The 15,181-nt window shown below is 36.9% G+C and overlaps 3 protein-coding genes across 3 annotated transcripts in view; 1 reads left to right on the forward strand and 2 right to left on the reverse strand.

Annotated features, from left to right (window-relative positions):
- Positions 1-7,835, forward strand: part of LOC117779903 (neurotrimin) — a 58,116-nt gene extending 50,281 nt beyond the window's left edge. Inside the window, exons 7-9 of the mRNA XM_034616247.1 lie at positions 5,024-5,166; positions 7,107-7,259; positions 7,321-7,835. Coding sequence (XP_034472138.1) covers positions 5,024-5,166; positions 7,107-7,259; positions 7,321-7,499 — 475 coding nt within the window. The 3' untranslated portion in view covers positions 7,500-7,835. The remainder of the gene's footprint in view (positions 1-5,023; positions 5,167-7,106; positions 7,260-7,320) is intronic.
- On the reverse strand, positions 1,735-4,082 carry LOC117779461 (neprilysin-1). The gene has a single exon (XM_034615666.1). The coding sequence runs from the start codon at positions 4,080-4,082 to the stop codon at positions 2,034-2,036; it is 2,049 nt and encodes a 682-aa protein (XP_034471557.1). The 3' UTR covers positions 1,735-2,033.
- Positions 7,836-8,771: 936 nt separating the features above from the next.
- On the reverse strand, positions 8,772-10,507 carry LOC117780685 (ficolin-2). Its single transcript, XM_034617312.1, has 4 exons — positions 10,415-10,507; positions 10,294-10,355; positions 9,069-9,728; positions 8,772-9,008 (listed from the first exon to the last, which is right to left on the reverse strand). The coding sequence occupies exons 1-4, from the start codon at positions 10,496-10,498 to the stop codon at positions 8,864-8,866; spliced, it is 951 nt and encodes a 316-aa protein (XP_034473203.1). The 5' UTR covers positions 10,499-10,507; the 3' UTR covers positions 8,772-8,863.
- Between the last annotated feature and the right edge of the window lie 4,674 nt (positions 10,508-15,181).

A 15,181-nucleotide genomic window follows, 5' to 3' on the forward strand; every position in this document is an offset into this window, starting at 1 on the left:
TCAATCTGCCCAAAGCGAGTGAGTACGGAGAGAATTACGAAGACATAAGTCTGCGTCAACTGGAGGATAAGACTCGAGGCAAATGGCGAAACTATATGAATATTGTTCAAGATCGTAGATTAGCTGCCGACTACAAACTGAAAGTGAATAGTATAGAGTATCTCACTCGTCTGATCGAGCTGCTCGATAACTATGATCGTGAGGTGCTTGCCACCTACATAATGCTTCACTTTGTGATGCACGTACAGGATGAGTCGATGGAAAGTGATGAGCCCATCGCCTGTGCTCAGGAAGTGCGACGCAACATGGAACTAGCTGCAAATCTGTTCTACGAGGAGCGTTTCATTGATCCGGACAAGCTGAGACTGCTTCAGGCCGATGTAGAGGATCTTTTTGGTCATCTGCGTAAACAGTTTCTGCTCAAACTTGACACGAATTATCTGCACTTGTATCCAAGTCAAATTGACATGCTCAGACTAAAGATGGATAAGATGACATTCAACATTGGCAACATTCCACAGAATGTGAATCGTTCTCAATTTGTGGCACAATTCTATGCGGACTTGCAACTGTCGGAGGAACAGGACTATGCACGGATTCATCTGCAACTTCTCGAGTTTCGCACAAGTCGCTGGTTTGGGCAGCTTGAGAAGCCAGCTTCGAGCTCGAGCGACTTCTTCTTCATTTCCGACTCGGATTCGGCCATGAGCTCGACTCCATATTACATGCTGCGCCAGAATCTCATCATTATACCTTATGGGATTCTGCAAGAGCCCATCTTCCATCACGATACCCATGATATCTTCAAGATCAGTCTGCTGGGCTTTCTGCTAAGTCACGAGTTAATGCATGGCTTTACCTCGGCCGGCCTAGCCTTAGACTTCCAAGGAAATGGCTACTATTCAGGCGCTGAAATCATCGAACTAGATCGTTACTCACATGCCCTGAGATGTCTCAATCGCAATAAAACCGATTATATAGTTGAACGTGAGGCGGACATTGCTGGCATACGATTGGCTTATGATGTCTACTTTGGTCCCGGCTCAACTTTTAGCCAGACGCAGCCCAGTTTTACGAGCGTACCGCTCAAGCAGTTCTTCTTCCTGAGCTTGGCGCAGCTCTTTTGCGGAGTTGCGCCAGAGAACGGTTTTGAGGAACATGATGACGATGAGATGCGTCTCAGGCAGGTGCTTATCAACTTTCCAGCCTTTGCCGATGCCTATAATTGTCGCAAGGATCTGGATAATATGCATCCTTCTAAAAAGTGTCGACTGTGGTAATTGAATTGATAAATGTTTAGTCTGAACTCTAGATTGTGAAGAATGTGAAATGCTAATAAATAATTCTTATCATTTATTTTTTCGGGCCGATTTATGATCAGGTTCATTTTAAATCTGAACTTATAAATTTAGATTTAGTGCTATCAGTCGATCTTTCAGATTTTGACAAAAATATTGAACTTATTTCAATTATTTCAAGTCATTAAAATGTGTAGATGAATTGTTATTGAAATAAAAGTTGTGTTGTACTTGTAAAATTATATATACTTTTCAAAAATAAAAAAATTGAGAAAATAACCTATTATAAATCAAAATTTAAAACTGTGTGTCCGTAAATGGGGCTAAAAATTTGATTACCTTCATTCAGACTATATTTTTAAGACATAATCTACTTTTTTTTTACCTGAAATTTAAAGGCGCTAGTTATATTCAAAATAAAAATATCCTGGCGTGCTTTAATTGCATTTTTACTTTATTTTTGATATCATATATGTATTTAAGGTACTGAAAATGTTTTAAATTTCGGACTGAAATCATACTTAGATTAAATAGATTTTGTTATCTGTCAACTTTAACTTTTGTGCACTGTTCTGTTAATTTGTTATTGAACTTTGAATTCAAATTTCCATTGCTGATAATCTAAGCATAATCTTATACACAGTCTTAGTTTTTTTTTTTTTTGTAGTGGAACTATTACCTTAAACTTATACTTGGATCTAGCCTTAACTTTACTCAGAGCCATCAGATTTTTCATTAGTAGACTCTGCACTTTTGTTTGGCCTGCATTTTTGTGCGTCGTTCACAGCCGAATTCCCGGGAGAATTCTTCGTAGTTGGCCAAAGTTTGTAGCACCCGCAACTCGTCGACAGCATGTTCCAGATGTTGAGCATGCAGACTGAGACTCTGCAACTTGCCACAGAAAAACTGAGCAAAGCTGATGAAAAAGCGTTGCCGTTGACTGAACTGTGGCAAGAGGGGATCACGCGGTTCCTTGCGATCCATGAGCATATCCTCACCAAAGTAGGTTTCGTAAACCAGACGCAGTGCCTCGTAGTCGGCCAACTTCTCGTTGAGGGATCTCGAGCCGGTTGCAAGTTGTTGTTGCATGCAGTTAAGACTCTGTGCGAATCGAGGATTTCCAGAAATCTCCTCACTTGGTCCCATGATATTGCCCACGCTGTCGTAATCAATGCCGGAGCTATCGAAGCCATGGATCAGTTCGTGGGCCAGTGCAAATCCAAGCATCGCATGCTGTTGAAGATCGCTCATGTTACGATGCCAAACGGGCAACTGCAGCATTCCATATGGAAGCAATACCAGATTTCTGGGCTTCACATAGAAGGGGGATGAGCTGCTGCTCAGCCAATGGTCCATCAAATAGCTGACATTGTTGGCATCCGACTGGGAGCTGCCCAGCAGCAGCTGATGATTCTGCTGCACTCGCAATCGAAGCAGCGCCAACTGATTGCCATAGAAATTGTGGGCATTGATCTCCACACGTTCATAGTAATCCTCCACAAAATTGGTGTCATTTAGCTGAACGAATCCCAGTTGCAAACGCATCTTTTGCAGCTTCTCTCGCAGCACTTGTACAATTGGCGGTTCCAATTGCAGACGATTCTCGGTGAGCAGCTGATCAAAGCGCAATTTCAGCCGACTGAACATATCACTGATGATTGGCTCGAAGCTGGACTCATGGAATCGTTGGCCAATTACCCAACTGGCAGCCAAGGGCATGGCCCGTCTCAGGCTGGCAATGCACTCGACCCGCGAAATCTCCGCGGGACCTTGTTGCTTGAGGAAGGCCAGCAATCGGAGCATGATGTAGTTGCAAAGGGTTTCGGGTTTCTGGCGCTGCAGCAGCTCATCCAAGGCCCGCAGGTAGGGCACATTTTGAATGATCAGTGTGGAGAGGAGATCCAAGTTCGTGTCACGCAACTGTTGCATGTAGGGCAACCATTGCAGTTGTGGCAAGTACTCGGCCAAGTAACCCAGCTGCATTTCCTTGGCGCCCTCATCATCCTCCAGCTCCTGCAGTCGATGCAGCTTCCGCTCAAAGGCATCAACCTGTCGGGCCAGCTCATTGGCCACACGCTTCGTCTGACCAATGTCCAGGAGCAGCTCTATTATGGCACCCTCGCCCATGGGCGTGGTCTCCATCAAGCTGGGCTTGTCCAGGTAAACGCTATAGCTGCTGGAGTCATCCCAACGTGGCAGCACCTGCTCCTTGAGCAGCACTCCGTTGAGACCAAATAAACGCAGTCGTCCAATTGTGGCCAACCAATGGAACTTCTCCGGCTGCCAGCTGCGACTGAGCAGTGGCCAGTGTGTCCCATTACCCGGCTGCAACAGTTGCAGATACTTTTTCAGATTGTAGGGCTTTAATCGCTTACACGACCGATAGTAACTCCTCATCTTCTCATGCAATTCCGGCTGGAATTCCTCCGTGCTGCTGCTATTGCCACGTCTGAGCAGATGTTCCAACTGACGATTGAGCACATAATCCAGCACACCAAGGGTATCACTGGGCTGCAGTTGCGCCTGTTGCTCCCTTTGTCCGTGTTGTTGTCCATGTTGTGGGCTGCGATGCGTTTGCTCCTCCTGCTGCTGCAGTTGCCAATTGCCGCAGGCGTACTGATAGAAATTCTCGCACGGACGCGCCGTTGTGTCCATATAGCTCTGCACTTGGTTAGCCAACAGCTCCTGGATGCTCGGTGCTGGCCGCGTCTGACGGCAACTGGTGGGCGTGGTGCGCCATGTGAGGGAACAGAGCAACCAGGCAATCAAACTGAGCTTCAGCATGTTGCTACGATATAACAAAGACTGGAGACTAGAGCCTAACTCAAACAGCTGGCGGTACGAATATGCAACGCTAAAAAAAGCAGGTTGACTGCCTGTCAGTCTTCATCGTAGAGCGGCACAGTGGGGCAAATGTGCGTAGACCCAAAACGAAATTCAATGTGAACTTTAATTTCATTTAGCTAAGCGCGTCCCTCATTTATTTGCGACTTTCAACTTGGCACTGCGGCACAGTGGTATAAAGATGTAAAAATGCGTCGTCTAGCTTAACACAAAAATGATCCTAAATGTGCAAATAATTCAAATACCCAAATTTATTTGTGTTTTATTAAAATGTGAGTGGTCGTGGAAATAGCCTATTAATTTGATAAGCATTACAATTTTAAGGCAGTGAGATACATTAAACTCTCATTATATAAATTTCATTATAAAATGAGGGCCTTTGATCCAGCTTACTTTTTATTGATCCTTTGTACCTTCTTTATATAGTTTATTTTTAGTGTAAATGATTTAAGTATCACATTTTTTCCAACGCTATAGTATACTTGCATTAAATAATGTTTGCTGAATGAGGAAACTAAATTTGCTTTTTGAAATGAAAACAGCACCCTATTTGATTTAGTGTTGCAACCACTGTGCGCATGGCATTCTATGTGCCGGGTCGCATTCTGATTAGTCTTAAGTGGACTTAAGCCGACTACGCTTATCAGTTTCACCTTGGCCTTGATATCTCTGATTGGTGCTCAGTGTAACTGCGAAACTGTGACTGCTCGCTGCTGACCTATAACGACGCAATCTGTCCGCGACCCACGGCGCAATTGCTGTCATTGAACTTGCCCAAATTATGCGATGTGATGTGATTTGAAAATGTTGTTGATTCATATTTGTACATAGAACGATTTGTTTACACATATTCTCTGTTCTGTTTTGTTGTCTCATTGCAGAACCGAAACGATTCCGGGAAATCCATCGTATAAGGCAACGATGCGACTGACGATAACCAATGTGCAGGGCAGCGATTATGGCAACTACAAATGTGTCGCCAAGAATCCTCGTGGCGACATGGATGGCAACATAAAACTCTACAGTAAGTGCCACAGCAATGTGTGTTATTTATACTTTTTAATATTGGCCCGTAATGCGTAAGCCAGCCGCAAAGCATAATAAATAACAAGGTTTGACCTAAACGTGCGCCTCTCTCTCTCTCTCTATGTGTGTGTGTGTGTGTGTTGGGTTACGGCGCAATTGAAAACTACACCATTTGTGGCTTTAATTATGGTGGCCAAATGTGTGTAAATGTGATCGCATTGCTTCTGACCATTTCACACACACATGAGTGTGCTGAAACTCCATCCAAATAATGTGGTCATTAGGATTGGTCAGGCAACAAAGCCAAATCAGTTATGTTATACACAAAATGTCAAATTTGAGGCAAAATCAACTTCGACGAAGATTTAAGCTCTAATAAGGCTATTTATTTATTTAGTATAGTATAGTATAGTAATGTTTAACAATAACTTGCTGTTGCTGTGTTTTATGCCGTGTTATAAGTCGTTATATTATGAAATTTGTGACATTACTGGAACAATTATTTAGAAAGAGTTGAAAATTTAAACTAAACTAAGTTAATTTTAAGTTTAATTTGCAAGTTAACAAATCTGTTGCAATTTAATTTCACAAACTATGTAACTTTTCAAATATAAATGTCGTTTTTGCCTTGACATTTCAGCTCCATGAGCTTTGGTTACACGTACATACAGTAGGCTAAATGTGTGCGCTGTCAGTTTTTAAATGCAATTGCAAATCGATATGACAGTTGGGTCGTTATGGCATATGATACTTAAAGCTGTAGGCAGCTAACACGTCGTATGCGCGATAGTTAAAAGGCTGCCATTGTTTTGCTGGGCGTGGGCCAATAAAATGCCAATAATCTGTCAATTTGCTAAATCACTCCCCGTTGGTGGGCCATTAAAGTATCAGAAAGTACGTAACTTTGATTCCGTTTACAAAGGTTCATAAAACAATATAAAATATCAGCTCGTTTCGTTCCATTGAGCCACAAATAAAATCAAAATGAAAATACAAAAGAGGGCGCCAGTAAAAGACTATAGCCAATAGTGGCCAGAAATTGTCAATGTGAAAATACGACAAGTTCATTTTTTTCCTTTTTTTTTTTTTGAGCGCAAACGATAGAAACTCAGACGGCAGCCAACAAAAGTACAATGGGGTGATGCTGCTTTACTACCAATTAAAGGTAACAAAGAGCAACCACAGCAGCTGATAATAAGAGGCGACAATAATGCCAACACCACGCCGCAACACAATGCGAACAATGAACCTGTGACAATTTTATTAAGTGGTCAGCATTCCAATGAAAGTTGGGAACATCCCTTGACATTGCTCCCTATAAACAGTTAAGGATTGGAGCTTGGCAAGGCCAAGTGCCAGACGCCGAGTGCCGAGCACTAAATCTCATAAATTTACTCTACAAATTGCCGTCGAATAATGATATGGTAAAAAAAAAAATTCTCTTAGAAAAAGCAATTGAAAATGGCAGGCGATTCAGCCGTTGGAAATTTACCAAGACTAAAAGTGAAGGAAAAGACCCGAAAATGTACTCTTAGTTAATACGTATAGTAGGGTGCATTAAGTTATTCAAAAATGGTAACCCAAATTCGTAATCTACGGTCAAATCTGGTATGTGTTCACCGAGAAACCATAGTTCTAAAATCAATTCTAATTTTAAATTGAACCTTTGACCTATTAAATTAAGCTTAATAATTTTTATGGATCAGCTACAAATTTCTCAAGATTTATAATGAAGAATTTAACTAATTTAAATTTTAAGCTTCAGAGTTAACATTCATTAATGATAAGTAGAGCGAATGGAGAGAGTAATTAGAAATGGCAGTCAATTAATTGGACTTTTAGATTAAGAATAATTGCATGCTCGGAATATTTTACCTATTAAGCGTTTATCGATGCAGACAGCTTAAACTCATTTCATATCATCTTTCCTCTTTGCAGTGTCTAGTCCACCAACCACACAACCACCGCCCACAACCACAACGTTGCGTACAACCACAACAACAATGAACTTTCTCTACGATTCAAACACACCCTTCAATGGCTTCTCCGGCGGAGATGTGCCTACGAATTCGGTGATTTTGTATGATAGATGTGAGTAGTTCAAATAAGTTGACAGTCACTTCAATTGTTATAGTCTAATCATAACTTTCAGTGGGCAATAAATACCAATCGAATTTAAATGAGATCGGAAAATCTGAACAAAAACTGATGGGCAGTAATCCGGATAGCTATGACTGGTCCAAGGGCAAACGCAGCGGTGGGCGTGTCCGGCGATCTGTCGGCTGGCTGATAATGCTTCTCACGCTGCTGGCAACACAGTCGCATCATTAGGAAAATCAAAAGCAAGCTGTATTATTAAAGTGCCATTACCAAAAAACAAACAAAGTTAGAAAAAATGCCAAAACTGAACAGAGAAAAACTTACAACTTGCAACACACGTTACAACAACAAACAAGAATTTATTTTATTAAACAAGTTGCCAATAGCACGGCGGTATAATTTTAGTTGACTTCGTTTTCCTAACCCAATACAAAAACAAAAGGGAATATTCTATTGAATTGCTCAAATTATTATATACAAATAAGTGTAAACAAACGGTAATAAATTAAGTAAAAAGCTGAAAATAGTGGTGAGCCGTTAAGCGAATGCTCTTTCCCAATCAACAAAGAATTGTCTGAGCTACTGCTTTAATATTATTTATTGGTTTTCAGGCAGTTATACTGCCGCTTAAGAAAGAGATATTCTTAAAATACAGATATGAATTAATTAACATTTGCAGATAATATATAAATGTTTGTTCTCAAAGCAAAATTAAATTGATGTAAAGTCAACAATAGTCTAAACACATTATACTTTTCGTTTTCTGTTTCAGAATAATTATTCTTTTCAAAAAACAATTCTTTAATCGATATAATAATAACATTATTTACAAATCTGCAACTTATGATTCGGTTTCATTAGACATAAGGACATAGTAGTTCTTTTCGTAATTATAACAACAATTCTGGTGGGAAAGGGCTTTTGACATGTGTTGCTAAAAACAATTTAATAACCAATATAAATAAATCAAGCTGAAAAACTTAAAAAAATCACACACATACAAGCATATGTAAATAATTAGACACACACAAAAACACAGACATGTTTTCACAAGACAGACAATTGTAAATTATGTATTCGGTATAAGCATTACGAATAATTGCGTTTTAATTTGTATGATATTAGACAGCATTATATATAATTTTACAACATGCACTACAAACATCCTCCCAAGTTGGGACACTAATCAAAAAAATATACTATTAAACTGTTAATCAACACACAATTAATTTCAAAAGAACACAAGTATTTATACACATATATATATATATATCCCAAAACTATGTTCATGTATTCAAACGGCAGCCTAGATGGAAAAAAACTTAAGTAAATTAAACTAAACTATATTATATTTGAGTACAATACATACATAAATATATCATAGGCTTTAGTTTGTGTTTCTAATTGATAAGAGTGATAATGTACATTTAATTAAATGATCCCCCAAATGGCGGAATAAAGATCATTAGAAGATTGCTTCGCATGCAAAAAAAAAGTAAGAAATATAAATAAAAAACACACATTTATTCACAATTGATTAATTGGGATTAATTTATAGATGAGTGAGTATACAAATTATTTCTACTGATTCATCATTAATGGGGGCATGAGCATTTGGGTCTCACCATCATGCGCATCACTTTGTGTGAGTATTGAACACCCCGCGAAGTACTCCAATACATGCCTTTGTTAGTCAGTTCACTGCCATAGGACCCGTTTAAGTAGAGGCCAAAAAGATTGCTATAGGAATAGATTGCATCAGTACACTATAAATTTATAGAAAAAACCCTGTAGACTTACGACTCTTCGCAGTTGTAGTACCACCAGGCACCCATTCGCAAAACCGCACAATTGCTACTGCTATTAACATCGTTATCGTTATCATGCGTTGTGAATTTTCTATTGGCGTGGTTTTTTAGTGAATCTCCCATATCTCCCACATAGGTGCCTAATTTGGCCATAACATATTTCTCAGTCTCGGTGCCAATCAGGAACTCGTCATACTTCGCAAAGCGTTTATTTCCGTCAAAGTCCTCAAGATAGATGTAAAGTTCGTGCGGCTGTGATATGGTTATAGCATGCAGTTTATCCAATCCGATAAAGAAGTCGCCTGTCAGATTTCCAAACCCACGTTTATACTCTGCCCATCCTCGGTAGAAATTTAGATTGTCATTACTCCGAGATGCAATCACCGTCCAACCAGGACCGGCTATATCGGAATTGCAAAGAATTTTAAATGGTTCAAGCCCAAAAACTTTTATGGTGAATATGCCATTCGAGTCCCTGTAAGCTGGACAGGATGAGCGTAAAGTGTTTAAGGAGTAGATCTCATTCGAATCTAAGACTTTTCTAACAATATCAACTGCTTTAATTTCATTTCCAGGAGGCGTACAGTTGTTATAATTGTTCTTTAGGTGATTAACGAACAAATCATTAAGTTTACCCAGCTCTCTGTACAATCTGAAATCAATAGATTAATATTTATTTGTTTAATAGACTAATCATAAAGTTAAATTTACCCATAAATTAATATTAATATAAGTAATTAGAGTGAAAATTATAAAGAAATTTTTTTTTGTATTCGTATTTATTTGTATCTTCAAAAAAAACGTCTTTACGAGGTAAAAGTCTAGTGACGAAGTCTTTCCCCAAAACTTCTGGTATCAAATTTTGTGACGTACAATTTTTAATATAATATATAAATTTAAAACAAAATATATGAATTAAAAAAAATTACATTCTGCACCATGCGCAAAAAGGTGGAGCTTCTCATTACATAAAAGCTAGTTTTTAAAACAGTACCGAATGCAATTTATTTTGTTAATTTATATACTTTGTTTTAAATTTATATATTTAATTGATACTTTGAAAGAAGGATATTAAAATGCTTATAACGCGACACACATTTTGTGATATAGTATTTTACTTAAAGTAAACCAGCCAATAAATGTAACTCCTTCTTTGTATTTATATTTGTTTGAGATAAGGAAATAAAAATGTATATCAGATATATTTGTACACATACCTCAAAATATTCGAATTGCTTTCGCCACTTTGCACTTCATGGTAAGTAAAGTTCACTCCACCCTTCAATACAGGGATGTGTTAATATACATACATTGTGTTAAAGTATATTTATATATTACCAGTAATCCATTTAAGGAATGATCGACTGCAATCGCCTGTGACAAGCAGCACAAAATTACCACGAAATTACCGAAAGTGCTCATCGTAAGACGAGTTGCTACAGACTAAATAAAAGTCTTTGATGCTTGGCATTTTATATACACTCTTTGAGTCGTTTTGTCGACTTTCACATATTCACATTTTGCCTTTCAACCTTGAGTTTCTGTTGCTGTGCACTTGATAAGACATGTTTCTTAAATCACAGCTAGATATGTATATGTGTATGGTTCTGTAATAATATAATTAAAGCATTTCTACAACGGGGTTTTTGTTTTGGCAAAAGTGGTGAAAAATGACAGTAAGCTCGACTGTGAGATACCCTCTCCCAATTTTGCAGCTCAGAAATCATAAAAAGGACTGCAACTGTTTTACAGTTCATAAAGGCTGCGACAAATTGAGCATTACACACACATACATACAATCTCTGTAAATATTCAGAACTATTCGCGGTAGCGATTATCGAGTACTTCAACTCGATCATTTTGTTTACGATCTATCGAGTTGATTAAATCGGTTTCCATGAAAACATCGACAACTCACAAGAGTTTGTTTATCGTAGTTTATTTGCAGAACTAAATGATCTACAATCGAAACTTTTCTTGAAATTAAGCACTTACCGGTAAAGGTCTGTTATCGGGGGCCTGTCCAAAAAAAAAAAAAAAAGATTTAAATAAAAATAGAGGCGATTTATTAGATCTCATAAAACAAAAAGTTTTTGATACTAAGACTTGATTCCCGCACGATCGGTCCTATGACAGCTATATATTGTATCAGTTTGGTTATGATATCTCAAAAAACCAAAAAGTTTTTTATTCTAAGACTTGATTTTCGCTCGATCGGTCCTATGACAGCTATATGATATAGTGGTCCGATTTGAACCAACTTCGGTAAGGATGTATAAGACTAACTTAAATGCATAGTCAATAAGTTTGGTAATGATATCTTATAAAACAAAAGTTTTTCATACTTAAACTTGATTTTCGACCGATTGTTCCTATGGGCTCTATATGATATAGTGGTCCGATCGAAAAAAGAAACAAGCTTGATCTACCGTTAATATAGAGGTATCCACATACTAAGTTTGGTGTCACTAGCTTTTAAATTGTTTTTATAATTTGGATATGACATTTTATTTGTCGATTTTTAGGCGGTAAAGGGGTGTGGCCAAATTCTGAAATAAACTTGATCTGCTTGCAATATAGAGGAACTTACATACCAAGTTTGGTATAGCTCTTATAGTCTCTGAGATCTAGGTGTTCATACAGACGGACGGACGGACAGACAGACAGACGGACAGACGGACATTGCTATATCGACTTGGCTATTGATGCTGATTAAGAATATATATACTTTATAGGGTCTGCCACGCCTCCTTCTGCCTGATACGCACAAATTCCTTAAAACAAACCCAATAGACCCCAGTACTTTTCTAAGTACGGGGTGTAAAAAGTTGTTTCCTGCTAGTTTTTCCAGAAGTTTGGAGATATAAGCCCTGAAGTGTAAATATTGGGTTTGATCAGTGTTGTTTTTAGTAGCAATATAATCAAATCCGGAGTTAACTAATCTGTGTAGTATGTCTACTAAGTTTACTTATATGTATGTGTGTTAAAATTGAATACTTGGAATTCTTTTATGACCGGATATGAGTATCAAAATATATAGATATACTATCAAAAGGGAAGTCGAGGGAACGGTGGCTGCCAAAAATTAAGTTTATACTGATAGAAGAGTTCTTATATAAATAAGAATTATATTTATGAATCGGTCTGTTTGTTTTGCAAGTCTGCAAGGGTGTATGCGAAGAGGCAGGGCAGATCGGGGCCATTGCTTCCCCCTACACTCATTATAAAAATTTTCGTAGCTTCTTAAATTCTCCTAAAGATATATTTGAAACACATCAAAAAGCAATAACCTTACTAATACTTATTACTAGTTATATAACCTTGTACAAGCTTATACTACTACTTATACTTAGTCTAAGTTAATACTTTTACTAATACCAATACTAAGACTTATTGATCCGATTGTGTTTTTTTCATCATTTAATAATTTTATTAATTCCCCCTTACTTTTACATTTATATTTTCATCGTTATTTTATCATTTCAATTATTATTTTAAAATTTAATTCAATATATTTTTCATAATTTTATTTTAATTTTAGTCAACTGTTCTTAGTTGACACTAAATAGATAAATAATAACCAGTTTCGAGCTCTTGATATTTTATTAACTGAAATGCCTTGAGAATGAATTCATGATATGATTAACTTGCTTAACATATTTGCAGACTCAGAAAAAGCAGTTTGATTCGAACAAATATCTCGTGTTTAAGAGAGGTTAAAAAAATTCAACTGAGGTTTACAATTAAATATGCGTTAGACACAGTAAATAAAATAAATCAACTAATACAATTTATGAATATGGCCAAACAGATGGGAAAGTATACAAATCATTACCAATTATTCATCATTTATAGCCACAGTTGCATTTGGTTCTCACCATCATGCGCATCACTTTGTATGAGTCGCCTTTCAGATTTCCAAACCCACGTTTATACTCTGCCTATCCTCGGTAGAAATTTAGTTTGTCATTACTCCGAGATTCAATCACAGTCCAACCAGAACCTGCTAGATCGGAATTACAAAGGACCGGAAAAGATTCCATTCCAAAGACATTAATGGTTATAATGCGATTAAAATCTTCGAGATTCGGACCGGAAGAGCGCGTAATGTTAATGTAGTTGGAATTCGGATTTAAGACTTTTCTAACAATATCTACCGCTTGAATGTCATTTCCAGGAGACGTATAATTATTCTTTATGTGATCAACAATAAAATCCTTAAATTCATCCAGCTCTTTATGTAATCTGAAAAAAGTAGATTAAAATGAATATTAGCATTTTGAGGAAATGTCAGAAATTACACTGTGCACACATACAAAACGATCTATTTTTGCTTTTTAAAAAATGATTTCAAATGTTCGGACAGTGTGAGAATTGATAGTGTAACGTGAATCACACGATTTGGTTGAGAAAGATGGGATAATTTATTGTTTAATGTGCACTCATGCAGGACTCTACTTTTAATATCAGAAATATTTCTACACATACCTCAAAATATTTGAATTTTTTTCGCCGCTTTGCAATTTATGGTGTTGGTCGTCACTTAAGTTTTCTTTATCATTAAATATCAGAAAATCCATAGAGTGCTAATTGTAAGACGAGTTGCTGGAGACAACATATTTTAATTATTTACTCGATTTTTTCTTAAACCTTATACACAATACTGATAAGTTATCAATATAGCGGTAATTTACATATCAACTTTCTGTTGCTTGTCACTTGATAAGGCTTATTATCAAGTAATTGCTCTACTGGTTAAGTTTTGTTTATTTTCACTCTATTCAAAATGCAAAAAAAAAGATTGGATCTATGTATTTATTTGTGTTTTTATTTCTGTTTGTTGGTGATTGCTCTGCAGATTATCAGATTTTGGGCACTCCTGGCTTATTATTTAAATCACAGACAGGCAAATGTCCATGCCACTGCAATAATATAATCGTATATCACTGGCAATGGAATTCTGAGAATTGTAAATATTTTGAGATTGACCCAAGAACATATAAATGTTTATGGTTGTGTGAGACGATTCTTGATTTTATTTGATTTCGTGTTTGCGCAGCACTTTGACTACTAGAACGTGAAATTGTTATTGAGTCCGTGGGCGTTACCCACTTTAGTGCAAAAAGGCAACATTCAACTGCACATTGGACAGCATCTGACAATAGACAGAGACTTTGTTGCTGCATAGCTAAGCCCTTCATGCTGCAGCTTGTATGTGGCCCACAAAACCAAAGGCAAATATTTTGACAAGCGCCGACAAGGGCAACTTGACGTTTCTTGTCCTACGTGGCGTATGCGCAATGCAAACACAAAAGAGCCTTCATACACTCCACAGAAGAAACGAAAATAGACTCTGGGAAAATTTGGTAAAGTCGCTGATGATGCATTCAAAATTCTACTTGACAACAAAAGCTAAATGGCCCAATTGAACTGCAAGTTTTACCTCATTAAACAGTCACACTTTAACTGTCAAACGCATCTTAATACTTCAAAATGCTTTTGATTGGCATAAAACTTGATCTGCTTGAAATTTTGTACAGTTTAAAAAAATAGTTCAGGGAATTGTTTGAACAACCTGGTAATCACCAGGAATATAATATACATTTATATGACGTGTATATTGATGTAATTGCATTTTTTTAGAATACAACTTACTGATCATTTCGCCTTACTCACAATTTTAAGTAAGTGCCAAGTTCGGGAGAAAAATGTACACACAAATTTAAAAGAACACTTTTTAATTGCGACCTATTTTAAATTCATCTCATTATCTGTTGTAATTTTCTAAAGTTTAGTAAATTTTTATTTAAAGTAAAGCCAATTGCTTTTTTATTTGAACGTTAATAATATTTTATTTGTAACGATATCGGACTTATAGAATAACAGTCTTGAAAGTAAAAATATAATGCATGTTATAAGTCTATTTATTGCTCTTAGTTACTATGGTTATTTAACGTTTATGTGTTTGTTTGATTAATGACATTAATTTTTAAAATAACCTAAATTTTTGTGTTTTCATGTTTCATTATGTTATCAGTTAAGTCCTGATAAAGTTCGTAATTAATGACTAAATATTTTTGAAAACATCCTAAAAGTATGCATTGC

Source organism: Drosophila innubila (genome assembly GCF_004354385.1).
Source record: "Drosophila innubila isolate TH190305 chromosome 2L unlocalized genomic scaffold, UK_Dinn_1.0 4_B_2L, whole genome shotgun sequence".
In the NCBI taxonomy this organism is placed as follows: domain Eukaryota; kingdom Metazoa; phylum Arthropoda; class Insecta; order Diptera; family Drosophilidae; genus Drosophila; species Drosophila innubila.

What these genes read in the sequence shown, in the direction of transcription:
- LOC117779461 (XM_034615666.1), bottom strand. Translation starts at nt 4,082, where the DNA reads ATGCTGAAGCTCAGTTTGATTGCCTGGTTGCTCTGTTCCCTCACATGG.
- LOC117780685 (XM_034617312.1), bottom strand. Translation starts at nt 10,498, where the DNA reads ATGAGCACTTTCGGTAATTTCGTGGTAATTTTGTGCTGCTTGTCACAG. An exon ending in AGCAATTCGAATATTTTGAG is followed by an intron (nt 9,729 to 10,293) that starts GTATGTGTACAA and finishes TATTGATTTCAG; the next exon opens with ATTGTACAGAGAGCTGGGTA. An exon ending in TACTACAACTGCGAAGAGTC is followed by an intron (nt 9,009 to 9,068) that starts GTAAGTCTACAG and finishes CTATTCCTATAG; the next exon opens with CAATCTTTTTGGCCTCTACT.